The sequence below is a fragment of the Lithobates pipiens genome, unplaced genomic scaffold (assembly GCF_037356315.1).
Source record: "Lithobates pipiens isolate NorthernLeopardFrog02 unplaced genomic scaffold, aLitPip1_a1.2 Scaffold_16, whole genome shotgun sequence".
In the NCBI taxonomy this organism is placed as follows: domain Eukaryota; kingdom Metazoa; phylum Chordata; class Amphibia; order Anura; family Ranidae; genus Lithobates; species Lithobates pipiens.
This window is the reverse complement of record NW_027507748.1, coordinates 482946446-482974062: the sequence shown is the minus strand read 5'-3', so window position 1 is coordinate 482974062 and position 27617 is coordinate 482946446. Positions and strand designations below refer to the sequence as shown.

Here is a 27617-nt window from a genome sequence, read left to right as displayed (position 1 = left end):
TGTTGTACCGTGTACTCATATTAAAATTCCTGTTCTCTTTCATTGCTTTCTTTGTGTGACATCTCTGATGATCCTGCCAATTGCTATGCTCCCATAGTGTGTCTATGGGAAAATTTGACCACTCTTTCAGAAGCGCATTTGTTAGGTCAGTCAATGATGTTGGACGTGAAAGCCTGGCTTGCAGCCTCCACTCTAATTAATCCCAAAAGTATTCTATCAAGTGCAGGCCAGTCAAGTTCCTCCACCCCAAACTCACTCATCCATGTCTTTATGGACCTTGCTTTGTACACTGGTCCAAATAATTTGGTGGAGGAGGGATTATGGTGTGTGGTTGTTTTTCAGGGGTTAGGCTTGACCCCTTAGTTTCATTGAAGGGAACTCTTAAGGTGTCAGCATACCAAGACATTTTGGACAATTTCATGCTCCTAACTTTGTGAGAACAGTTTGGAGATGGCCTGTTCCTATTCCAACATGACTGTGCATCAGTGCTAAAAAGCAAGGTCCATAAAGACAAGGATGAGCAAGTTTGGGGTGGAGGAACTGGACCTTTGGGATGAATTAGAGCGGAGGCTGCAAGCCAGGCCTTCTCGTCAACATCAGTGCCTGACCTCACAAATGTGCTTCTGAAAGAATGGTTCTCATAGAAACACTCCTAAACCTTGTGGATGGCCTTCCCAGAATAGTTGAAGCTGTTATAGCTGCAAAGGGTGGGCCAACTCAATATTGAACCCTATGGACTAGGACTGGGATGCCATTAAAGTTCATGTGTGTGTAAAGGCAGGCATCCCGATACTTTTGACAATATAGTAAATACAGTATCTTACAAAATTGAGTACACCCCTCACTTTTTTGTGAATATTTAATTATATCTTTTCACGTGACAACACTGAAGAAATGACACGTTGCTACAATGTAAAGTAGTGAATGCACAGCTTGTATAACAGTATAAATATGCTGTCCCCTCAAAATACCTCAATAAACAGCCATTATTGTCTAAACTGCTGGCAACAAAAATGAGTACACCCCTAACTGAAAATGTCCAAATTGGACCCAATTAGCCATTTTCCCTCCGCGGGGGTCATGTGACTCATTAGTGTTACAAGGTCTCAGGTGTAATGGGGAGCAGGTGGGTTAAATTTGGTGTTATCGCTCTCACTTTCTCATACTGGTCACTGGAAGTTTAACATGGCACCTCATGGCAAAGAACGCTCTGAGGATCGGAAAAGAATTGTTGCTCTACATAAAGATGGCCTAGGCTATAAGGAGATTGCCAAGACCCTGAAACTGAGCTGCAGCATGGGGGCCAAGTCCATGCAGCGGTTTAACAGGACAGGTTCCACGCAGGCCTCGCCTTGGTCAGCCAAAAAAATTGAGTGCATGTGCCCAGCATCATATCCAGAGGTTGTCTTTGGGAAATAGATGTATGAGTGCTGCCAGCATTGCTGCAGAGGTTGAAGGGGTGGGGGTTCAGCCTGTCAGTGCTCAGACCATACGTTGCACACTGCATCAATTTGGTCTGCATGGCTGTCGTCCTAGAAGGAAGCCTCTTCTAAAGATGATGCACAAGAAAGCCCGTAAACAGTTTCTTGAAGACAAGCAGACTAAGGTGTCTGCATATAAAACAGAGATCAACCTTGATCCTCAGGATCACGGCTGATCTCTGGTTATCTCTGGGGTGTACCGGTTTATATAGCTGAGATAAGGAGCAGAGAACATGTTCTCCACCTCTCATTACAGTACATGACCGTTTTGTCACAAAAGGGCAGTTTATAAAAGTGAGATCTGAAGATCTCACAGCCTTTACACTGAAATATCTCCCTTCCATATTCACCAGCTCAGAAGTGGAGAATCTGGAAGAGAAGCTGGGTTGATAAGAGGAAGAAGGCTTCCTTCTTCCTGATATCAGCACCAGTGGGTTAAAAATTAATACATATACTATATACAAGTGTGTGTGTGTGTGTGTATATATATATATATATATATATATATATATATATATATATATATATATATATATATATATATATATATATATATATATATATATATATATATATATGTGTGTATATATATATATGTGTGTATATAATGTGTGTGTGTATATATGTATGTGTGTGTGTGTGTGTATATATATATACACACACACACACACACACACACACACACACACACACACACACACACACACACACACACACACACATATATATATATATATATATATATATGTGTGGATATAAAAAATATATATATATATATATATATATATATTTCCTAGTTATCACATGTCTGAAAACATGTAATTACATGCTCTTTTAAACTCATGAGATTACAGTCAGCCCACCCACTTTTACACTTTTATCTTGGCCCTTTTTAGAGGAAACACTTCTCCGCTGTTCTGAAGTTCTCATTTTAATAAACTGGCTGCAGAGGAGATAATTTTCCGCTGAGAACTGAATTGAGAAAAAACTTCTCAGTTTTATAAATGTACACCTGACATGGATTACTGGAACCATGTCCTGTAGTCTGATGAGACCAAGATAAACCTATTTGGTTCAGATGGTATCACATGTGTGTGGTGACAACCAGGTGAGTACAGACAAGTATGTCTTGCCTACAGTCATGCATGGTTGGGGCTGCATGAGTGCTATCGGCACTGGGGAGCTACAGTTCATTGAGGGAACCATGAATGCCAACATGTACTGTGACATAATGAAGCAGAGCATGATCCACGCCCTCTGGAGACTGGGCCGCAGTATTCCAACATAACGACCCCAAACACACCTCCAAGACAACCACTGCCTTGCTAAAAAAGCTGAGGGTAAAGGTGATGGACTGGCCAAGTATGTCCTCAGACCTAAACCCTACTGAGCATCTGTGGGGCATCCTCAAACGAAAGGTGGAGGAGAACAAGGTCTCTAACATTAACCAGCCCTGTGATGTTGTCATGGACGAGTGGAAGAGGACTCCAGTGGCAACCTGTGAAGCTCTGGTGAACTCCATGCCCAAGAGGGTTAAGGCAGTGCTGGAAAATAATGGTGGCCACACAAAATATTGACACTTTGGGCCCAGTTTGGACATTTTCACTTGGGGTGTACTCACTTTTGTTGCCATCGGTTTTGACATTAATGGCTGTGTGTTGAGTTATTTTGGGGGACAGCAAATTTACACTGATTTACAAAAATGTGAGGGGTGTACTCACTTTTGTGAGATACTGTGTGTGTGTGTGTGTGTGTGTGTGTGTATATATATATATATATATATATATATATATATATATATATATATATATATATATATATATATATATATATATATATATATATATATATCCAAACGTTTTGCCTTACATTTCTATTTTAAACGGAATGGGTTGTTTTACAAGGTAAAGGTTCACATTTACTTTAATCTTAATTCCAAAATGGAAAGTCCCAAGCTCCTTTTTGTGTGACCAAACAGTAACAAGTAAGATAACATTGGCAGGACTTTCCTGCTTTCTTGTCAGATCTGATTGTGCCTGAGGCATCTGGGTATACTGAATTTTCTCTAATCCATGGAGAAAATATTGTTTACACCTCTAATGTCAGCTTATCTTGAGGGAAACAAAAGCAATAGGACAATATTTACCTACCTGCCAAGTTTCTTCTTCCCTGAGAAATCATACCCAGTATTGTCAACAGGTATGTCATACACATAAGATTTTTGTCTTTAAAAAGGGCCAAACTTTGTAAATTTAAAGTGGAATAAAAGGCTTGTGTTCAATTAACTCCCCACAATTTGTTAAACAATGTAAGTTCATCATTGTGTGTGCATTTTTTAAGAATCTGTTTGTACTTTTCTTCATTATAATGCATTGCAGTCAGTCACGTGACCACAATGCCTTTCTGTTAATAACACTAGGGCAGCTGGTGGGCATGTCTGGTTCCTCTTGTTCCTCCTGTCGGAGCACTCCTATGAATGAGGACACTTGTGCAGATACATGGCTGAATAGAGCTGTGCTGTGCTGCTTGTACAAACACCAACACCAGTACCAGGAAGTGCTTGTGAGCAGCCACATTCTGCTGCACGGGCAAACCATTATCTGTGAAGCAGAGGAGAAGTGCTAAATGTCCAGATTAGGCTGTTATTTCTAATTAAATATTTGGCATTTCAAATAATGCATAATATAAATTTTTATGTATTATACATAGAAATAAAGTGTTTTTCATTTTTAACTGGAATTCCACGTTATTTTCTTGTATCCCTTTACAATAAATAAGGGGCGGTCTCACCAGGTTACTTTTACCATACAGTAGCAATATCTGCCAACCAGAGCACCATTGCCATAAACAACCCCAGCTGTTGTGTCATGTACCTGGTCAGAGGCCGGAGTGCTGAGAGGGCTTTACTTGCAGTTGAGTACAAAGCACCCCTGGAGGTGGTAACAAGTAGTGGTTGGCCTAGAGAAGCAGAGGTCACCAATTGCGATAGGCTAAAGTGCACAAGTGATGTACACCAGATGATGGTCAGACCAGCAGGATGTGTTGCAGGGCAGGAGTCCCTCAAATGCATCTCAAAAGACTTCATTTTGTAAAATTTTTCAGACTTTAACCAATGGTATCACTGACTTAAAGTTAGCTAGCTAACAAGCTAAAGTTGGCATTATTGGGCATTATTGGTGTTAGGTGTCAGCATGTTTGTTGGTGTTTGGGTAAAGGGAGATGCAAAGAAGCTTAGTAAGCTTAAAGATTTAAGTTTCCGTATAGCAGGGTGCAGATACTAATGTGAATCTTGTTTCATTGTCCTGCTTTCTTCTTACAAACTTCCTTTGTGTGAAAAGGAGTGTTTGAACTGACGATTTGTAAGTATTGTCACGCACATGATTATCTAAGCCACTCTTTTCAATTTTTTTTTAACCCCAGAGGAACTCTTGAAATAGGTTTCTGGTCTGGGGGAACCTCTGTTAAAAACAAATTATTTGTGGTCAGTGGGAAGAATGCTTCCTGTGGCTAATGCCTTCCTTAGGCTAAGTTCACACTGGCATTAAAAGCAGGCACTTGAAAGGCGTTAAAAACGCCCCTCAAACACCTATGCAAATGATACAATGGACAGCACAGAGCACTGTTTACGCTAGCAAAACATGAAGCGCTAGCGTTGCGTCGCTTCAAAATTGAAGCCCCATGTTGAGTCAGGAAGTGTTTGAAGCCTTTCAACGCCTCTATTTCAAGTCTATAGAAATGCTTCACAAAAGCTCTGGCAGGCAGTTGCGGTGCGGTTGCGGGGTGTTTAGTTTAGTTTGTTACCTTTAATAGAATATACATTTGTGGAGCAGTTTTAAAGCGCCTTAGCACTCATCAAACGCTTCAAAACTGCCCATATTGCGTTTGGGGAGCATTTTTAACTCGTCATTAATGTTTGTAAAACGCAAGTCTAATGCCCATACTAAAGCCTTGTACACACGATAGGATTGGTGGCTAACAAAACCATGGACTTTTGTCTGAAGGAAGTTGGCCCAAACTTATCTTGTATACACACGGCCACACAATTGTTGGCCAACAAATATAAACGTAGTGATGTACTATGTTGTTTTTCAGCTCTTTAGCGCCATACTTTGGGCTCCTTCTGCTAATTTCGTGTTAATAGAAGTTTGAGTGTTGATTTGCACTGTTCATTTCGCACTTTAATTTTGTGCTTTTCATTTCACGCTTTTCATTTTGCGCTTTTCGGTTTGCGCTTTTCAGTTTGTTTCTGAATGGCCATTCATCTAATTTTTTTTTTAATGCTCAATAAAAAAATTGTGGAGAATAATACTTGGCTATGTGTTTTACTTCACATGACAGTTTGGGGGTAGGCAGTTACATTTTAAAAAATACAATGTAAAATTGACAAGGGACACCAACATAGTTGTATCTTTGATCTTAAAAACTACGGGATAATGGTGTTGTGGTAACTTGCCCAAATAAAAAAAACAAAAAAGCATAATAATATTATTCTTGATATCACTAGAAAAAAAAATGTGTTTGCAATAACTCCATCAGTATCACTAGCAGAGCAGCTTCATTATTATCCCATTAAAGAAGAGGAGAATGTGCGCTGCATTTCGAAATTTCATAATTTGCCACATCTCGAGTGTTAATTCACCATTACGAATGCTAGTTTACAAGACCGACCGCTTCTGGCTTGTCCTTGCTTCCAAGCATGCGTGTTTGTACTTTTCACTTTTGTCCCACAGACTTATGTACACATGCTCAGAAAATCCGACAACACACATTTGTCTGGGAAAAATTTGAAAACCTGCTAGCGAACATTTGTTGGCGGAAGTTCCGACAACAATTGTCCAATGGAGTGTACACATGGTCGAATTTAACGGCAACAGCTTATCATCGAACATTTCCCGTAGGAAAGTCTGATCGTGTGTACGAGGCTTTAAGCTCATTAAGGCAAGTCTAATGCCCATACTAAAGCTATAGGAGCATTTGTTAAGCATTAGAAATTTAGTCAAATGTGAACAGCTAAAAAGATCATTGGTGTTGTGCCACTGACGCTTTCAAGTCAATCAGCCATAGCTCAAGGAACCGCAAGCAAATCTCTGTAGGAATCTTATGCCCCATACACACGGTCGGACATTCCGACAACAAAATCCATCAGATTTTTTCCAACGGATTTTGCCCCAAACTTCTCTTGCATACACACGGTCGCACAAAGTTGTCAGAAAATCTGATCATTCAGGACGCGGTGACGTAGAACACATACAACGGGACTATAAAGAGGGCAGTAGCCAATAGCTTTCGTCTCGTCATTTATTCTGAGCATGCGTGACACTTTGTCCGTCGGAATTGTCTACACAAGATCGGAATTTAAACGATCAAATTTTGTTGCCGGAAAATTTTAGATCCTGCTCTCAAACTTTGTGTGCCGGAAATTCCGACGGGAAAAGTCCGATGGAGCCCACACACAATCGGATTTTCCGAAAACAAGATCCGATCGCACATTTTCCATTGGAAAGTCCAACCGTGTGTACAGGGCATTAGCGTTCCACTGGACTCTGAGAATGGTTGATCTAGGCACAAGAATGTCCCTTTTACCGAGGAGCACAATAACCAGTTTCTATGTTAACTGCTAACCTATTTTTGTGGACAAGAGTTGGTTCAAACTGATACAAAATATGTTTATTCCATCTAGAACAACATTCTGTAATATACAGTATGCTCCGGTTATGTGATGTTCATCTATAATGCCTATTACTCTAAAAGAGTCAGTTAAAATATTATGCAATTGGTGAAAAAATGTAAGCATTTAGAACACCAGACTTAAATTTATGAAATCATTTTCTACAACAATATTCACACATCACCTTTTTCATTCTTCCTTTACAGAAGAGATTGACTCTGTAATTTATGAATGCATTTTTTCTTTGATAATAATGTGCCCTTTGCTGTATAGCATCAGTTTTGCCAGTCTATTCCAGATGTTCGTTTGAGATTATGGTCTCATTTTACATGAACTACAATAAAAAATAAATTACTTTGGTGCATCATGAAGAAAAGTCTGCTCCTTTTATTTTACTGATTGAGTATAAGCGGATTAAATGGATACTGTATTTTCAGACACTTTTTAATATGGGTATTTTGGTTTATAGGGATTCTAATGTTTTACAATGAGGAAGGTAAAATCTTGTTTTTATCAAGTTTTCAAATATGCCCAGACTATTGCAGTATCATTGATCACAGCATGAATTGTTATGTACCTCCCAAGTAATGTACATGCACACTGCTCCACCACTAACCATGAGAACTAAAGGATGAATAAGCCCTGCTAACTTTGCTTGGCATTCGCCATTAGAGCAGTTAACAATCCTCATTCATGGACCTATACATGTGTCTGATCGTATGGTCCCTATTATTGCAGAGAATAAAAAGTCCTACAGTATAAAGATATCTAAAATATGTATTAAATGAAAATAACTCGGGCTAGGTTGGTAATGATCTTTGGTGGCTCTTGACTGTCCAAGAAAATAAAGCAGCATTTTTCAATATTACGTTTTGTAGAGGGTGTATGTTTACTATGAAACTAAAATTATAATTTTTTTCTTTTTACACGTTCATCATTATATTAGCAGCACTATATGTTAAACCACAGAAACATGGCCTTATTAAAACTAGATAAAGAAGGAGCAAATTGGCTTCATCTTAGCTAAGGGCTGTTTTTTTTGTTTTTTTTTTGTTTTTTTTCTTTTAATATTGCTATAGCACTATTCTTCCTGGGGACTCAAAGCACTTTATCTGCAGTTGGGGCAGATGGTGAAGCAGCTATCTTGGGTGCACTTAGTAGATAATTATACTAGGCAACCAAAAAAAATTAAACACCACTGTACAGACTACAATGGATAATAAGTTGTAAATGAATAAGCACAACTAAATAATAGACCAAAATACCTTAGTGGCCATGTCATCCGTTTAACCACTTCGTTACTGGACATTTTACTGCCCAGGCCAATTTTCAGATTTCAGCGCTGTCACACGTTGAATGACAACTGCCTTGTTATGCAACACTGTACCCATATGAAATCTTTATTATTATTTTTAACACAGATAGAGCTTTCTTTTGGTGGCATTTAATCATCACTGGGTTTTTAATTTTTTTTAATAAATGAATAAAAAAAGCTTTTTTATTTTATTTTATATTTTTACTAAATAAACAAAAAAATGAATGTCTGTTATAAAAGTTTGCAAATAAATAATCTTTCTTTATAAACTGAATTCTAAACTGTAAACTAAACTGTATTCTGCTATATTTCCTTGGTGAAAATGACCCAAATCAGTGTATATTATTTAGTCTGAAGGGAAGTTAGAGTCCGCAAACTATGGTATATATATCTGAAAATGTATCAATCCTGATGTACTAAAGGCCTATATCATTTCCTGAGGCCTGAAAATGGCAGAACAGTACAAATATCCTCCAAATGAGCCCTTATTGGAATTTTGCCCCCCCCCCCCCCCCCCACCAGGTATTTAGTAAGAGGCTTGACACGTTTTTACGTCTTTTTTTTCACATTTTTGGGGAAAATTACTGTATTTATTGGCGTATAACACGCGCCGGCGTATAAAACATGCACCTCAAGTTTAGGAGAGAATTTAAAAGAAAAAAACTTTTAGGAGGGAAGTTTAAGGAAAAAAACTTACATTTAAATGCCCATCAATGCAGCCTTGTCCGTGTCATTTGCAGCCTTCCATTTAGCCTTGTCAGTCATTTGCAGCCTTGCATTTAGCCTTGTCAATAATTTGCAGCCTTGCATTTAGCCTTGTCAGTAATTTGCAGCCTTGCATTTAGCCTTGTCAGTAATTTGCAGCCTTGAATTTAGCCTTGTCAGACATTTGCAGGCTTGTCTGCATCTCTGCCATTTAAAAATGGCGCTGCCGAGATACAGAGCGGATGTCCTGTGTATCTCGGCGGCGCTCAGTAGTTCTTGGCTGTTCTCGGCGGCTTTTGGGTATTTTTGGCCATTCTCGGCAATTTTTGGCATTCCAAAAGCCGCCGAGAATGGCGGAAGATAGCCAGAAGCCGCAGAGAACAGCAGAAAGGCTTACAAACAGCGGGGGATCGCACCCCTGATTTCCCCCTGATTTTAGGGGGAAAAAAGTGCATGTTATACGCCGATAAATATGGTAAGAAATGTAAAAATTTTTTTTTTCAAAACTGTTATTTTTTTACATACTGTCAACAGTGCAGTACAGGATCATTGTATTACTGGTGTTATAAAAAAGTAAACAAAATGTAACATATATTTTTTTTCTTGAAATTTGTTTTCTGTTTAATTATTTTTTTACATACTGTGACCAGAGCAATACAGTGTTGCCATAGTAACACTGTACCACTCTGGGGAGGTAATCAGGATTTTTTTCTTAACACACTATGATTGCTTATAGCACTGAATGTCACTGTTATAAGCAAGTATTTTTACCGAATGAAATAGATTCACTAAGTGTGTATTGTTGTGAATAGCTGTGATTGGAAACAGCTAATCACATGGTACAGATGGGCTGTGATTGGCCCTGTCTATGCCATGCGATCACTGTGATCAATCACAGAAATCAACACAATAGTACACAATAAATGGCATGAATCTAAGCTATTCATTATTTACAATTGTCATGTGATCTGCTGTGATTGGTCAAAAGAGGTTACATGGTACTGGCAGTGGCCCAGTACACTGCCATCCACTGTGTCCAATGGACACAGCGGTTGACAGATCTCACCAGACTGTAGCCCATTCTGGGGAGGATGTTATATGGCATCCACCCAGAACAATAGGGCTCCCGCTCAGGTGTCATTTTACCACGGCCCAGGCTGGGAGCAGCGATGACCATTTTTTTTCAAACAGTATATAAAAGCTAGAATGGTATAACAAATCCAATTAAAACCGAACCCATCATCTCTCTAGCAAATCCTATTAAAACCAAGCCCACATCCCTCCCTAGGAACAATCATATTCTTTAAATAGTGCTTCCAATTCCAGGATGAAAATCGTCCAAGAGTAAAGGATTTAAAATGCATAAGAAAAGGGGACATAGCACCTTCACAAACATATAATGCATAAACCAGTATATTGTATATTGAGCCAGCCCATCGACTTCCCAACACCATGGGGTAAGTGTTGTTATATAATCAACACAACTATATGGCTCCACTGGTCATCTCTCAAATAAGTTAGGCCGCGTACACACGGGCGGACTGTTCGCCCAACTTAGTCCGCTGAACAGTGTTTCAGCGGACAGTCCGCTCGTGTGTGGACTTCAGCGGACAGTTTCAGCGGACAGTCTGACGAACAAAGTTTTACGGAATTTCCGTAAGACAGTCCGCTGAAACTTGGTTTTGGCCGTCCAAACTTGGTTTCAGCGGACAGTCCGCTCGTGTGTAGGCAAGTTGGACGGACTAAGTATCGCGCATACTCAGAAAGGGTTTACACGGCCGAAGGTTGCATTGCAGTGTATAGGACGTCGTTTTTCTAGTCCCGTCGTACGTGCTGTACACGTCATCACGCTCGTTTTCAGCGGACTGTTCGTTTATCGTGTGTGGTCAAGTCCGTTCATGCAAATTTTGAGCGGACTGTTTGTCGGATTGTTTGACGAACTAAGTTGGGCGAACAGTCCGCCCGTTTGTATGCGGCCTTACTCTCCCATGAAATCCACTTTGTCCTTGTTTAACATTTCAGCTTTGTCCAATAATCAAACATTTATATTATTCAAAGGATTCAGCAAGTGTGAGAAAAAGGTCTTGTGCTGTATATGTCAATGTCTATTTTGAGAAAATGAGTACTCATGTCCCAACTGAGCTAAAGTCTGAAGTATTAGAAAGAAAGGTAAAACCTTTCCTCATTATCAAGGTCTTTATCTTCTGTTGGGAAAGACGCCAGGCAGTCAGTTTGGGCATACCCAGTAGAACATCATACTAGGGCCAGTTTTAGAAGACAATTAACTTTTGCCTAAACTTGGCCATAGACCAGGGGTGTCCAAACTACGGCCCTCCAGTTGTTCAGGAACTACAATCCCCATCATGCCTAGTCATGTCTTTGAATGTCAGAGTTTTACAATGCCTCATGGGATGTGTAGTTCTGCAACAGCTGGAGGGCCGTAGTTTGGACACCCCTGCCATAGACTGTTCAAATCTAGGCCAGTTCAGCAGGAACCAGTTGAGATTTAAACCATGTATGGGCAGGTTGGATGTACCCAAGTTGTCGGATTTTACATGCCATTATGGCACCTATTTTAGCCGCTAGCAATAATCACTGTGTTCTTCTGGCTGGGACGGCATCCCGCGCCCCCCTGCTGGGAGAACACAGTGGCTCTGTGGTACGGATTCCTCCATCAACACTGTCAGTATTGATGGTGGAATTGAGCCATTTATAAAATCACTGCATACAGTATATGGCCAGTTTTAGTCCTTATGTGTTCCTTGAATGACACCACTAACACTGAACAATTGTATAGTCTGTTTTAGTCTCAAAGTATATCTAAACTCAAAAACCTTGGATTATACAGTATGTTTAACAGTTTTTAAAGTAAGTACTTTCCAGTGAGTGGCAAGGGAAAACACTGCTCTCAATTTCTGCAATTTCTGTGTCAAATAAAGTAGTGTGCACAGCAGCAGGTTGCAGCCTAGGAGGGGTGTAAAGCCTAAATATAAGATAAAGCATGTTTCAGGAAAACTTCCTTTAGGGCATAGCAAGTTGTACTTAGATAAGCCTAAAGCACACTGAGGAGATGGATAAGATGAAATATCATTTTAGGTATATTTTCAGACACATCTTGAAGCTAAAATCCACATTTTTAGAAATTGCTGCATATCAACAAACAACGTTACATCCAAGTTAGAGGATTTTCAGTGAGCAGAACAGAACCAGACCCTGTAGCAGGTAACTGTGAATTGTGAACGAGAAAACTATTCTAGTTAGCTAGTGAGGTCAAAGTAATGGCTTAGACAATTTTTTGTCTAAGCAGTTAAAAAAATATTATTATTAGTACTGTTAGTCCTTATTTATCAGTATAGCATACGTAAACATAAAACCGATTAAATAATGTTAGGGCTAAAATATGACTTCAATGTTATAATTTACATGAGACAGATTATTGTTGAAGCATTGAAGTTAGCAACAGATGAGAACTATTATTTATTTAAGTTTATGTTTCCAGTTTAGTAAACATAATTTGCTTCATTTTAATTGATTTCTTGCTGAAAAAGTAATTGCAGAGGGACTGTGAAGGCTGATTGCTTTTTACTTTTAACCACTTCACCCCCGGAAAGGATTTACCCCCTTCCTGACCAGGGCATTTTTTGCGACACGGCACTGCGTTGTTTTAACTGAAAATTGCACAGTCATGCGACCTTGTACCCAAACAAATTTGATGTCCTTTTCTTTCCTCACAAATAGAGCTTTCTTTTGATGGTATTTTATCACCTCTGCCATTTTTAGTTTTTGCGCTATAAACAAGAAAAGAACGACAATTTTGAAAAAAAAGCAATATTTATAACTTTTTGCTATAATAAATATCCTAAAAAATACATAAAAAAAACAATTTCTTCATTTGTTTAGGCTAATATGTATTCTTCAAAAAAAAATCTAAATCGAAGCATCGATTGATTGATTTGCGCAAAAGTTATAGGGTCTACAAAATAGGGGATAGATTCATGCCATTCTTATTATAATTTTTTTTTATTTGTAATGATGGCGATCTGCGATTTTTATCATGACTGCGACATTGAGGTGGACAGATCAGACACTTTTGACACTATTTTGGGACCAGTGACATTTAAACAGCGATCAGTGCTATAAAAATGCACTAATTACTGTGTAAATATCACTGGCAGGGAAGGGGTTAAACACTAGGGGGCGATCAAGGAGTTAAATGTGTTCTAACTGTGTTCTAACTGTAGGGGGAATGGACTCACTAGAACATAACAGAGAACACTGCTCCCGATCACTGGAAGCAGTAGATCTCTATCATGTTGCTAGGCAGAACAGGGAAAAGCCTTGTTTACACCTCCCCGTTGTGCCTCTATGTATCACGATTGCGGGCCACCAGCAGACATTGAGTCCGCAGGACCCACGGGCATGCTCACGCATCACGAGCATTCCCACTAGCCCACGTTTTAAAGGGGACGTACAGGTACGCCCATTGACGCATATGTGCCATTGTTCCAATGTATATCATTGCGCGATGGACCGCAAGTGGTTAAAGCTGACCACACAGATGAAATAAATATATGGGGGCTATTTTACATGCCAAAAGAATAGCATTTCTATCCAACCAGTCTTGAGATGTATGCAGCCTGTACAGCCAGGTTGGTGACCTTGGCTTCTTTGTTACTTGCTTTCTCAAATGTGTCAATAATTAGTAGAATAATTTGATATGTTTGTATATGTGTACCGTTTTTTTTCTATATTGTTATCAACCACTTCAGCTCTCATATCCCTTATGGACTAGAGCAATTTTTACATTTCTGCTATGGGCCTGTTTGTTCAGCAATAATAATGTCATTAGTTAAAGCATATTTCCACCCAAAAGCTTATCTGACTCCTCCCCCAGTACCACATTTGGCACCTTTCCGGCGAGAGCTGGTACCTGTTTTTGACAGAAACCTGTCCCCACTTCCAAGAGATCTCACCGCGGTTAGATCACTCAAAAGTTTGAGTGGAGTGGAGTGGAAAAAAGGCATCAGACAGCATTACTGCAGTCTTATCAGCTGGAGCTGATAAGACTGACATAGGCAAACACTAGATAATCGGCACAAATAAATACTATGAAATAAAACAAGTTAGCTATGAGCAGGGATTGCTATAGGGTTGCCATGGAAACACTGTATTGAGAAGGAGGCTTGGTTAACAGTACAGGAAGTGCTCAATGTAAGGGTGGAAATACACTCTTCTGTGAACTCAGAAAACAATACTTAAGATGGCGCTGGCTTACCCCTGGAAACAAGTTTTTTAAAGTTTCTTAAAACAGTAAGTAATATGGGATTTGGGCTGGATTACAGTGGCTATAGTTTGACTTTACTTATTATAATGGACTAAATGAGTGAGTGAGAGAGTTTACTTCCACTTTAATGACTATTCATTGACTGCGTCACTCATTATTTTGTGCATTTCCATGTTTGTTAAATTATATTAGATAAAGTAACAAACTAAAACATAGTAAAACATTTTTAGGATAAACAAGCCTTTCTTTTGGTGGTACTGTCTTGCAAAAATAGTTTTTTTTTTATGCAATCCATAGACAAAAGTGTCATATAATTATACTTGAAAAAAAACGAACACTTTTTTCTACTTTGCTAGTTTAAAAAATAGTGTTACCATGGATAAATTATTTTCTATTCATTTTTATTTATTTGTGAAATATATATATTTGTTTCTTCCACTATCTAGGGGTTAGTCATTTTACAGATGCAATAAATATTATTGGGTAAATAATAGATAGTTAAATATATTCCTTAATACTCACAAAGGATACAAATCCAGGTTGTGTGCACCAAATGCCTTTGCAAACCCAGTGGTTAACTTGTAAAAGGAGCAGTGATAACATCATTGTGCAGTACATAGTCTGTGCAGAAAGCAGGCTATGTACTGGAAACATAGATACATTTGTTTTAAGGCATACTATATGTTAATATTTGCAGTTAGAGTAGTGTGTTACTCCAAAATACTGAATATTGGTCTAATGTTGTTCTTTATTAAGTTATATCTTTAGGAATAAAATTAATGAAAGGAATATTGTGTCCTCTAGACAAGTAGAGATAGGTAAACACAGTGATAAAAACAGGATAAAAAATAGAGGATAAAAACAGTGATGGTGCAGCATGGTGCCCATGCCTCGGACGACATCATGTGTGACAAAACCTGTAGGACAGAGCTGCCTGCTGACAGCAGCACATTCTCAATTTCTCTGAAGTGCGGGTGTTCTGTAATTTGTCCCTATGTATAATCTAAAATACCTGGTTGATCCTGCCTGGTGCTGCACCCCCCCCCCCCCCGTAAACTGACCACATTTATCATGGTTGCTGATCCCCTGATACCGTTGTCAGTTTACCTGCCTCCATCATCCCGCTGTCTCTCCTCTCTCCCCCTCTCCCTCCACCCCCACCCTGCCTGTCAGCTAGTGACAGTGCTGATCTGCTCCCTGCCCCTCCCCTCCTGCTGCTAAAATAACTGTGTCTTATTACTATAATCCACTGTGTTACATGTGCCCCATTGTATATGCTTTTTAAAAAATATGCCGCTTTATACCTTATTTTATATCGGTGCTCGGCATCACGTGACCACCCACTGATCTCCTCCTCTCCTCCCCTCCTCCCGGCTGACATCAGCGGGAGATTCTCAGCCCCTCCCACTGTAGTTATCAGATTGGGAGCAGCACTATGAAATAAGGTATAAAATGGCATATACATAGGTACAAACAGCACATACACTGGGGCACATAATTTAATGTAACACAGTGGATTGTAGGAATAGACACAGTGGCTTTACAACCCCTTCCAGAAGAAGATTCTTCACTCATGCTTACTTTTATGCATTTATGCTTTTATTTATTTATTTGACGGATTTTTGATTCATAGATGTTGCACATTATTTCACTCATTTGATTATATGTCATGTATTTTGTTTACTAATTTTGTTAGCGCAGCTTAATATGATGTGACTTTGGAATTACTATGTTGATTATCATACGGTAGAGTTGCTGCTTCAAACGTCAAATATTTTTACATATTTTGTTTATGCACAAGTGCGTTTTTTTTTTTAATTTTTCACTTTTAATTTGTTTTATTTCAGGTAGAGATGGGTAACTAGATATAACAATGTAGGTCTAATTTGGATTAAATTTTTTTCTATGATCAGTCATTTATTTGTTATAATGGGTTGGGCCATTTGATTAGATGCGTGATTTGTGCTGCAAAGTAGTATGTGTATGGATCAGGTTCAAAAGTAATTTCTACAAAAAAAGTAGGTCTTGATGAATTCAATGAGACTTAATTTTCCAATCTAAACTTAGCAAAAGATCCAACTTTTACCTGTTATAGACAGTGAAAGGTAGCTGGACTCCTTGTCCTTGGCCTGTGCTTGGACAGTGACTGAGCCACAGAAGGCTATCCCTCTGCTCTCTCCTTCTTACAGCATGTTTTGTTTTACTACCCTATTTCCCCCGAAAATAAGACCTAGCGTGATTGTCGGTGATGGCTGCAATATAAGCCCTACCCCCCCAAATAAGCCCTACCCTGTTTCCCAGAAAATAAGCCCTACCCTGAAAATAAGACCCGCAAGGACTTTAACTCAGGCTTATTTGGGGGGTAGGGCGTATATTGCAGCCATCACCGACACACGCTAGGTCTTATTTTCGGGGAAACTGGGTACGTGTGTATGTAGCATACCAGATTGCTTCCCTCTCTATTCCTAAGAGCTGCTGTCCAGGCAATTACAGGAGGCTTAAATCAAATCAAATCCATGTGCCTACACTAATTGTCTTTAAAAATACCATTCTTCATACTTTTTAATGAATACATTACTGCACTAATATCTACTTAGGATTCAGATTTAATGGATTTATAATTTTAATGAAAAAAAAAAAACTCTGTCTCCTTGAACTGCAGCTGTTTTGTACACGATCATGCGTCAGGTGTGTTTGTAATATTGTGTACACATCTATTTATTGTCAGGAAACAATTAATTCAGGACACAGAAAATAAGCCGTATGTGTAATGTGACCTTTTAATGCAGGCATTTGGATGGTGAAGCTGACCTTTCTTTAACTTGTTGTAATTGTTTTTTGTTTTGACAGATGCTATGCTTCTCGTTGCTGACAGATTGGAGGGGCCATTCAATATTGAGTCAGTTATGGATCCCATCGATGCAAAGATATCTGAAGCCATCACGATCCTGCAAGAAAACAGTGTGCAGGTGTCAGGAAAGGTAATCAGCATCTTCCATAATAATTAATGTGATAAATCAGTGCCCATTATGATAGAGCAGGTTATCAATTTTCCAGGAATGTTTGACAAGAAGACATTTTTCATCAGAGAGCTTCTAAACTTCTTGATTTAATCATTAGCCTAATAATGCCACAATGTATTAAGAAAACAATGTTTTTTTTTTTTCTTTTTTTTTTTTCTTTTTACAGCACACCAAAGCTTTAATGCAACGATGATAATATGTTATTGCAATCTTTAGCATTTGTTTGATTATTACTTTAACTACAACCTTTTTGTACTGTATATTTGTTCTCAGCACTTGACAAACAAAAGTGAACATTAAGGCTCGTACACACAATCTGACTTTTTGACAACAAACATGCAAATTAGCTGTTTTAAGGCAACATCCGACAGTGTGTTACGTCCATCGGACAAATATTTTAGTTTTTCATCGGACAAATGTTGGCTGTGCAAACAGACAAACTTTTCGACATCATAAGTCCAATGGAGCAAAGTCCAATCGTGTGTACAGAAAACCCATCGGACTTTACAAACACGCATGCTCCGAACCAATGCAAAAGATCAGACAACAATACAGAAGTTGACCAAAGGTGGCGGTAAAGAGCAGAAAAAACATGTGATTTGGTGAAAGTTGGCTGGAAAAGTCGATCGTGTGTATGCTTAACAAGTTCACGGCCAACGCCCTTTGTACAGAAATCCATGGGAAAGTCTGTTTAAGTCCGATCGTGTGTATGAGGCTTTATAGTGAGTATAAAACCTTCATCCAGGCTGAAGCCTAGTGCACACTGCTAGTTTTTTTTTCATTCAACACAGCAGGCTAAGCGAAAAAAAAAGTGACAGCTCAGGTCTGATGTTAGTACAGTAATGTAATGTATGCTATTTGTTTGCATGTACCGGTCTCTCACCAATCAGTAATCCTGAAACCTGAACCAAAAGTATCAGATCACAAATCAAACAGTGCTATGCCAAGACCTAGCAGTGGCAATATCTCAGTTCTCAAAATATAACAATTCAATTCTATGTTATTTATCATTTAATGAATAAATAGAATGCAATCATTTTAACAAACAAAAATAAAAAATCTAAATTTCAAGCTTAAAGAAGTCCACCCCCTGGCAGCTAAATTGTATACTGCCCACTTTCTATTGTAAAAACATTGGCAGCTCCTCAAACTCGACTTGCAGCCGAAGGCAAACATATACAGTACCTACTTTTAAAATAACATACTGCTACCAGATGAATGAGAGTAAAAATGAAGCTCATTACATAGGTATTGTACATGGTGGTTATTTGCCAAATGAACAGCCTGTATTTGGTGGCCCTCTGAAATAATACTGGTCATAGACTAAATGTGAATATATGAAGGATACTGCAGATATAATATACAGATGAAAGCAATGGCTGGCTTAATTTATCACAGTATGCATGTGTGTGCACCTGTTAAGTGTTGTTAAAAATTTGACCTTTGCATGTGTAAAACGCTGATTGCAAATTCATTGTTTATTTTTAAGTAAACAGCATAGGAGCTATGATATGATTAAAGCGGGAGTTCCGCCGTTTTTTGTTTTTAAAAGTCAGCAGCTACAAATACTGCAGCTGCTGACTTTTAAATATGGACACTTACCCACCCAGCGCGCCCGCGATGTCGGGACCTGAAGACGATCTCTCAATCGGCTCTCGGGTGCTGCCGCCGCCATCTTCGTTATGGGAATCAGGAAGTGAAGACTTGCGGCTTCACTTCCCGGGTCCCTACTGCGCATGCGCGAGTCGCGCTGCGTAAAAAGGATGGTCCCCGCTGTCTCTGGGATCCATGTGTTTCCCAGCAGACAGCGGGGGACCCGCAAGAAGTGGCGTAAATACCCGCAGAATCTGTGGCTATCTATGCCGGAAGTGGGTGCAAATACCTGTACTATACAGGTATCTGCACCCCCCTCCCCCCTGAAAGGTGCCAATTGTGGCACCGGAGGGGGGGAGGGTTCCAATGAGCAGAAGTTCCACTTTAGGGTGGAGCTCCGCTTTAATATAAATACACCTAGTCACTAAGGCTCTCATTCTCTACAAGTCAGATGGGGTACAGGTAATTCATGTGCCTTCCTGCAAGTGGCCATAACAACAACTGAGAACCTCACCTCTATTATTTCAATCAGGCAGTGCCAAAGATGAGGGGGACCTTGCCTTATCCAAGAAATTAATGTGTAAGACAAAATATACAATGAGCACAGGAAAAGCTTGAGCTTGTATTTTTGAGCTATAAGCCTCATGCACACTGGACGTTAAAATAACATTATAAAAACGCCAGTAGCTTTGCATTGAGTTTTTCAACTTTTTTCAACGTTTTTGCAATAGTGTTTTTTCAGCCTTTTTCCGTGTTAGCGTTTTAGCTTTTTTTTTCTTTCAATGGATCAAAAACGGAAAAAATGCTGGGGAGCAACGTTTTTGAGCGTTTATCGATGTTTATCAGCGTTAGAGTGTTTTTACAGCTGAAAAATGTCTCTTGGAACCCACTAGTTGTGTTTTTTTTTACTGCTAAAAAACGCCACTGCCCAAAACTGCTGATAACAGCCTATATTTGCTGTAGAAAAGAACGTCTACAGCCAAAATCAGCTGCTGTAAAAATGTCAAAATATGTCCAGTGTGCATGAGGCCTTAAAGTAGAACTAAGTTTTCTTTTTTATGCAAACACTCTCAAATTGTTACTTAAAAAATAAAACTAAATGCAATTTTTTTGCAGGCAGAGCATTGCACCCATGATCAGCAGATTGTGTGTGCAATGTCCAGCTGCTGCAAACTTTCAGCATAGTTTTCTGTGAGTACCTCGTACCCTCATATGGGCACACAGTTACCTGGAATAGAAAGATCAGCGGACTACAAGGATGCTCACCAGCTCCCTTGCAGTTCTTTGAAAGCTACAAGCTGTTAAACTGCCCTGGCAGACACTGACAGTACTTGTAGGCATTAATTAAAAGGAAACTGTGAATGAATGATGCAGCCATGTAGAGCTGTTTTCAAATAATGACATTGGGTGTGGGAAGAAAATGGGTGGAACATGTAACATGTTCCAAAAGTGAACTTATCCTTTAAACATATTGCATGAATGAATACTTGCAAAACTCTGTATTGTGGTTTTCTCAATGGGGCATACATACAGAAAAAATACAGTGCACCTCCTTCAGCCATAGACCTTCAATGTACCCGGGTGCTCATGTGAACTGACGGATGGCACCTTCAGAACCATAGTACAAAACTTGAAAAATATCACCAGCTCACTGATGTGAATAAAGGCTCGATGGACCACTTTTTTTTGCCATGGATCTTTTATGTTTCTATGATGTATCAAAGCAGAAAATTAAACATTTATTCAGTATCACATATTGGACACACTTTATGTGGGGGGGGGGGGGGGGGTGAAAAAAGAATGAGTTCCTACAGAGAAATGGTTCCTTCAGAGAACTTCCAATGAGAAAATGATTACATGATTTCCCTTATACTGTAACACCTCCTTCATCACCTTTCGCTACTGCAAAGGAAGTAAATGGAATAAACTCTGCAAGATGCAAATAGATAATACAAAATATGGATACAGCAAAGCTAACACAGATTTGCAGCTACTCTTACCCAAAAAGTATACTTTAATTCTGCTTTAAACCTTGATTAGATTATATTCCACAATGACACTGGAAAGAACGAAACAAAATCAAAGGATGTTCCAAATAACCAGTGTAACAAGTATTTTATTGACTGTGGCTATATAAATTGCTTTTGGAGCCAGTGTATTTCTAGCTAATAGATTTTAACTGTGTTTTTCTTATATTTAGTTATTTATCGATTTATTTATTGATATACTAATTGATTACAGCAGGTAAGCCACAAAGTGCTCAGACAAAAAATAGTTATTTATCTTTCTCTGCTTCTTGACACAAAAAGGCAACATTGCTTTGTTAGGTAATAGTGTCGAGTGCAGACTGACTATTCTGACATTTGCTGGAAGGACTGCTCTGATTATTAGGCCCCATTCACACCTTAGCGTAGCGTTTTCAGGCAGAAAATCGCGTGATTTTACCACGATTTTGCAGCGTTTTTTTACCATGATTTTGTAGTGGTTTTTACTGCATTTGCCGAGATTTTTTGCAGGGCAAAAGGTCACCAATGTAAAAAGAAGAAAAACACCCAAATCTGCCCGATTCCAGTGACAAAAAAGGGTCCAAAACTTCAGGCAACTTGGAGTGGAGATGTGAACCATCTTCATTGAGAATAATAGATTTTTTCCCCTCCAGCGTCTTGTAGCTTCAAGCTACAAAACCCTCAGGTGTGAATGGGGCCTTAGTGTTTGTGTGTCCCTATGGGCCACGGGCCATGGACTAGTTTTATTTAACAAAAAAACACTTTGGCATTTGAGCTACACAGTGTTACTTAGCTGGATGTGATTTGAGTACAAAAATTATATTGCTCCATAAGGATTGGTTGGTTTGATTAGATATATGTGGGCTGATTAGCTTTATATACCAGGGCTGTATTTGACTCTGTCTGACAGCAGTCACCATCATCAGCATAAAGCATTTGGCTGCCACATTGTCCACTGTGACCATAACTGTACGTGACAGTCTAGTGACGGAATGGAAAGTGGAGGGAAGAATGAAGTGCTCTAGAATTTCCTGCTAGATGGCTGAGCTGACTTTGGACTTGAAGAAACACTGTGGACCAACACCAGCAGATGACATGGCTCCTCAGATCATCACGGATTGTGAAAAATGTTGCATTTCATTTGGAAATCAAGGTCCCAGAGTCTGGAGGAAGAGTGGGGAGGCACAGAATCCAAGTTGCATGAGGTCCAGTGTGAGGTTTCCACAGTCAGTGATGATGTGGGGAGCCATTTCATCTGCTGGTGTTGGTCCACTGTGTTTTATCAAATCCAAAGTCAGTGCACCCCTCTACCAGGAAATTCTAGAGCACTTCATGCTTCCCTCTGCTAAACAGCTTAATGGAGATGCTGATTTCATTTTCCAGCAGGACTTGGCACCTGCCCACACGGCCAAAAGTACCAATACCCGGTTTATTGATCATGGTATCACTGTGCTTGATTGGCCAGCAAACTCAGCTGACCTAAACCCCATAGAGAATCTGTGGGGTGCTGTCCAGAGGAAGATGAGAGACACCAGACCCAACAATGCAGATGACCTGAAAGCCGCTATCAAAGCAACCTGGGCTTTCTGATCACCATGCCGCATTGATGCAGTAATCCTTGCAAAAGGAACCCCGACCAAGTATTGAGTGCATACTGTACTGTACATAGATATACTTTTCAGTAAGCCAACATTTCTGTATTAAAAATCCTTTTTTTATTGGTCTTATGTAATATTCTAATTTTCTAAAATACAGAATGTGGGGTTTTCACTAGCTGTAAGCTATAATCATCAAAATTAAAAGAAAGAAATTGCTGTAATATATTACTCTGTGTGTTACACATCTATATAAAATATATTAGTTTCACTTTTTAAATTGAATTACTGAAATAAATTTACTTTTTGATGATATTCTAGTTTTATGAGAAGCACCTATATACCATAGTTTGTAGACACTAAAAGTTTCACACACAACAATTAATATACGCTTATTGGGATTTTTTTCTTTACCAAAGATATGTAGCAGAATACATTTTGGCCCAATTCTATGAAGAAATGTAATATTTAAATTTGTATTGGATATGTTTTATAACAGAAAGTAGAAAATATTTGTTTGTTTTTTCAAATTTTTTGTTCTTTTTCATTTATACAATAAAAATAAAAAACCCAGTGGTGATCAAATATCACCAATTTATTTGTGTGAAAAAATAATTATATATATTTTATTTGTGTATAGTGTCACATGACCACGCGATTGCCATTTAAGGTAGCGCAGTGCTGAATAGCAAAAAAATGCCCTGATCATGAAAGGAGTAAAACCTTCCATCATGTGGTTAATGTACATTTTGGATGATCAAAACTTGCTAGCACTCACAGCCTGTCACCCTCCATACTCCTAGAATTCACAGGGCACGTGTAACACTAAAGCTGGCTAACCACTGATACAATTTAATTAAAAATGTTTAATCTGAAGAATGTTTCTTCAATTCTCTAATGTTTGGTGTAGTCAAATCAACGTTCATTTTCAGCCACAATGATGAAAAAAATCGAAGAAACAGGATGGAAACAGTGTACTTAGTTTTCAGTATGTGACAGTTTATTCATTCCAAATTCAAATTTTAGGTGAAAGAAAACCTTAACTATATCTATTCTTAAACATTTTCCCAACCCTCCTCCTACCTATCCTTTCTCACCTGTATGAAAAGTGTTCTTAACTATTTACAATCTGCTCCAGTTCGATTACATGATCCTATAGCCATGTGTAGTTTTTATTTTTTTATACAGGTTAGGTAGGATAAGTAGGAGGAGGGTGGAGGGGACATTTTTAAATGTAGATATAGTTAGGCTTTGCTAAAGCAAAAGTAAATTTAAAGTACTTTTAAATGTAATCAAATCTACTGAAACTTTTCATATGAATGTTCGGAAATCTTCTAATGTATGGCCAGGTTAAAGAGGAACTCCAGACTCTCCCCGAAAAAAATTTAAACTCAGCAGCTACAAATACTGTAGCTGATGACTTTTAATATTAGGGCATTCTTTAACTCCTTCCACTTGGGCCTATAGCAAGATGATGGCCTGGGCATGGAATCCATTATTCTTTTTTTAATTTAATTACTCTTTATTGAATTTTTTTTTTTTTTTCCTTGATATAACATAGACATAGTTACAAAAAATTGACATATAAAACCACAAAAAATACAAATTCTACCATCATAAAATTTACCAAAATACGCAGGTGTAACCATGTAATAACATACTAATTATCCCTACCCCGCATGCTAAGCCACCCCCCCCCCCCAATACCCTATTCTAAGAACACGTGTTGCTGACGCCGGCCTGACCACTTCAGGCCGACTGGCGGGCGAATGGCAGATCACTTCGGGAGCAGCAATAGAGAGCGCCAAAGAGTCCTCAACCTACGCCAAGCCCAAACCAAGTAAGTACTCACTAAGTCTTGTCATCCTCTGTCTCATCCAGGGGGTAGCCAATATCCCTCAACCATGGGTTCCAAAGCGCCCTAAATTTTTTTATATTATTTTGTCTAACAAACATTGTTCGTTCACACCAAATTGTGGAGTTTATGGCGTTTACCCATGCTTGTAATACTGGGGGGCTTTTTGCCTGCCAGTTCAACGCAATTAGTCGCCTGGCTTGGTATAAGCACCTCAGTATAGATATCTTTGTTACCACAGATACTCTACCCCCTTCCATAATCCCTAGTAGACAAGTCTTAGCTTCTGGTTTTAGGGCGGCGTTAAAAATCCTATTAATTCTATGTACAATTTCTATCCAGTACTGATATAATTTGGGGCATTTCCATACCATATGGAGAAGGTCCCCTAATGCCCCACATCTGGGGCAGTTGCCATTAGGTTTTCTATTTATTTTCCACATTTTTTTAGGGGTGTAGTATGCCCTATATATAAAGAGCTTATGGGACATACGCTGTGATGGAGAAATAGATACCAGGTTCCCCTGTGCTAAGGTCTCGTCCCATTGCTCTTGCTTAAGTGGTCCCAGATCTACCGCCCATCCCCTTCTACTCTTATCGGGTCCCTCTCCTTTCAACACTTTATCCTTGAGTTTTATATATAGCCTAGAGAATCCATTATTCTGACTGGACGTCATAGGACGTCCAGCAGGATAGGCTGCTCGTGCATGCTCCCGGGGGGATCGTGGTACAGTGTGTCGCTCTGACACACCGCATATCTGATCTTGGTAAAGAGCCTATGATGTAGGCTCTTTACCATGTGATCAGCTGTATCCAATCACAGCTGATCACATCACAACCAGAAAATGTCAGTTATCGACTTTCCTCTGTTCGCGCTTGACAGGGTAGGAGTAGAGGAGAGCAGATAAGTGGCTCTCCTGACTGGGGGAGGGGTCTGCATTGGTAATCAGTTCATTGATTATCAGCAATGCCCATCAGTGCCCCACCAGTGATGCCCAGCAGTGCCTGCCTGTGATGCCAATCAGTGCCCACCTGTGCCCATCAGGGATGCCAATCAGTGCCCATCAGTAATGCCTGACAGTGCCTCCTCATCAGTGCTGCCTATCAGTGCACATCAGTGCCCCACCAGTGATGCCCAGCAGTGCCTGCCTGTGATGCCAATCAGTGCCCACCTGTGCCCATCAGGGATGCAAATCAGTGCCCATCAGTAATGCCTGACAGTGCCTCCTCATCAGTGCTGCCTATCAGTGCACATCAGTGCCGCCTATCAGAGCCCATCAGTGCTGCATATAAGTGCAGTCAGAGGGTAATGTGGAAATAAAAATGCATATTGGGCCAAATTTAAAAGGTAGCTCCACTTTCGTGCGTAAAAAAAAAAAAATAGCATATATGTTTGGCCTTTCTTTATTTGTAGCACAAAAAAAAAAACCCAGTGGTGATCAAATGTCACCAAAAAAAAGCTCTAACTGTGGGAAAAAAAGATAAAACATGTCATATGGGTACAGCATTGCATGACCGTGCAATTGTCATTCAAAGTGTGACAATGCTGAAAGCTGAAAATTTACCTGGGCAGGAAGGGGGTGAAAGTGCCCTGTATTGAAGTGATTAATCAGCTATCGGGTGTTGGCGCCATCATCTTGACTAAGGGAGACAAGCAGTGAAGTCTCACGGCTTCACAGCCAGTCTCCCACTGTGCGAAGCACGCTGTATTTTGTAAATGCCCCCCCCCCCAAAAAAAAGTGCCAAATGTGGCAGCGGAGGGAAGGGGGGGAGGCAGACCAGCAGCGCTTCTCCTTTTGGGTGGAGCTCCACATTAAGTCCAGTTATGACCAATACTCTCTATAGCCTGATGCAGCACATGCACAAAAGCTTTGAATGATTGACCTCATCATGCATAGGGTTGTAGGATATAGGTAAACACTATTAGCAGTTGTCAAAATAAAAGGGGAGTGTGAATGCCACTCATGGGCATGCATTTTTAAGTATGTATAAATACAACTGCACTTAGGCAAAAAATGCGTTTTTAAGTGACAATGTTGTCAGTTTTTACCACATGCAATTTCCTATTGTTTATGCTTTCCTTTCAATGATAAATATATATATTTTTTTCTACTAATTCTAATAACGTTATATCAGGTTAAACCGCAGTTTGTTCCTTTTCCTTCACTGAAGGTAAGGACACCTTGGGTCCTATTCCCACTCCCCTATTATTTTGACTACTTGACTACTGTTTTGATAAGGAACACCACCCTATTAGGTGAGCCGGTAACCTGTTACCTGAATTGACCAATGCTGGTCATCAGGACCCCGCCCATTACGTTTTTTACTATGATTACTATTAGCAGTTGCAGATGGGGATTTTGTTGATAATATCCTAAAGAATTAAAAATATATATGAATTCAAAACAGAATTTTCAAGTTAATCTTTTACAGCTATATCTTAAGCTTACATGTTTTTTTGTAAATCTTTTAATGGCCGTTGCTATAAGCTGCACAGAATGCCCTTGGTGTTTGTTTTGTTATTATTCCTAAATGAAAAAGATGGTCAGAGTTGTTTATTGATCAGCTTAGTACAGAGTATACAGCGCCTCTTATATTTCACATTTTAAACAGCATACTTTGCTTTTACTTAGGAGATACACCATTAAATGATCTGCTCTTTTACTTCAATTTGCTCTATTTTAGGAAGACTCTGACATGATAATAAACTTCTGAGATGATAGTTATTTCTCGCCTTCCAATTTAAGCCCTTTATTTGATCAGAGGGATGCAATTTATTGGTATTCTGCAGTATGCCAACAGCTGTTTGCTAGGTAATATTAAACTCTTAATCAACTTGGATTGTTCTTGAAAAATGTAACATTTAGCTCAAATTGTCAATCTAAGGTAGCATGCCATGATGCAAGAATCATTTTTATTATTTTCCATGGAAAATAATCATTAAAGTTGAGGTAGGCTTAAAAAAAAAGTCTTTCTGTGCATTTTAACTACAACCATTAGCACCCTCAGACAGGTACTCATATATTTTTACTGCTTGTCAGAGCAAGGAATTTGCTTGTACTAAGAACGTGAGGTAGTTATAAAGCCATGGC

At 39.2% G+C, this 27617-nt stretch overlaps 1 protein-coding gene across 1 annotated transcript in view; it reads left to right on the top strand.

Moving 5' to 3' along the window:
• The window catches only part of GPC6 (glypican 6), a 1045088-nt gene that overhangs the window by 843095 nt on the left and 174376 nt on the right, over positions 1-27617 (top strand). The window contains exon 5 of the mRNA XM_077483046.1: positions 17304-17434. Within this exon, the coding sequence (XP_077339172.1) occupies positions 17304-17434 (131 nt within the window). The remainder of the gene's footprint in view (positions 1-17303; positions 17435-27617) is intronic.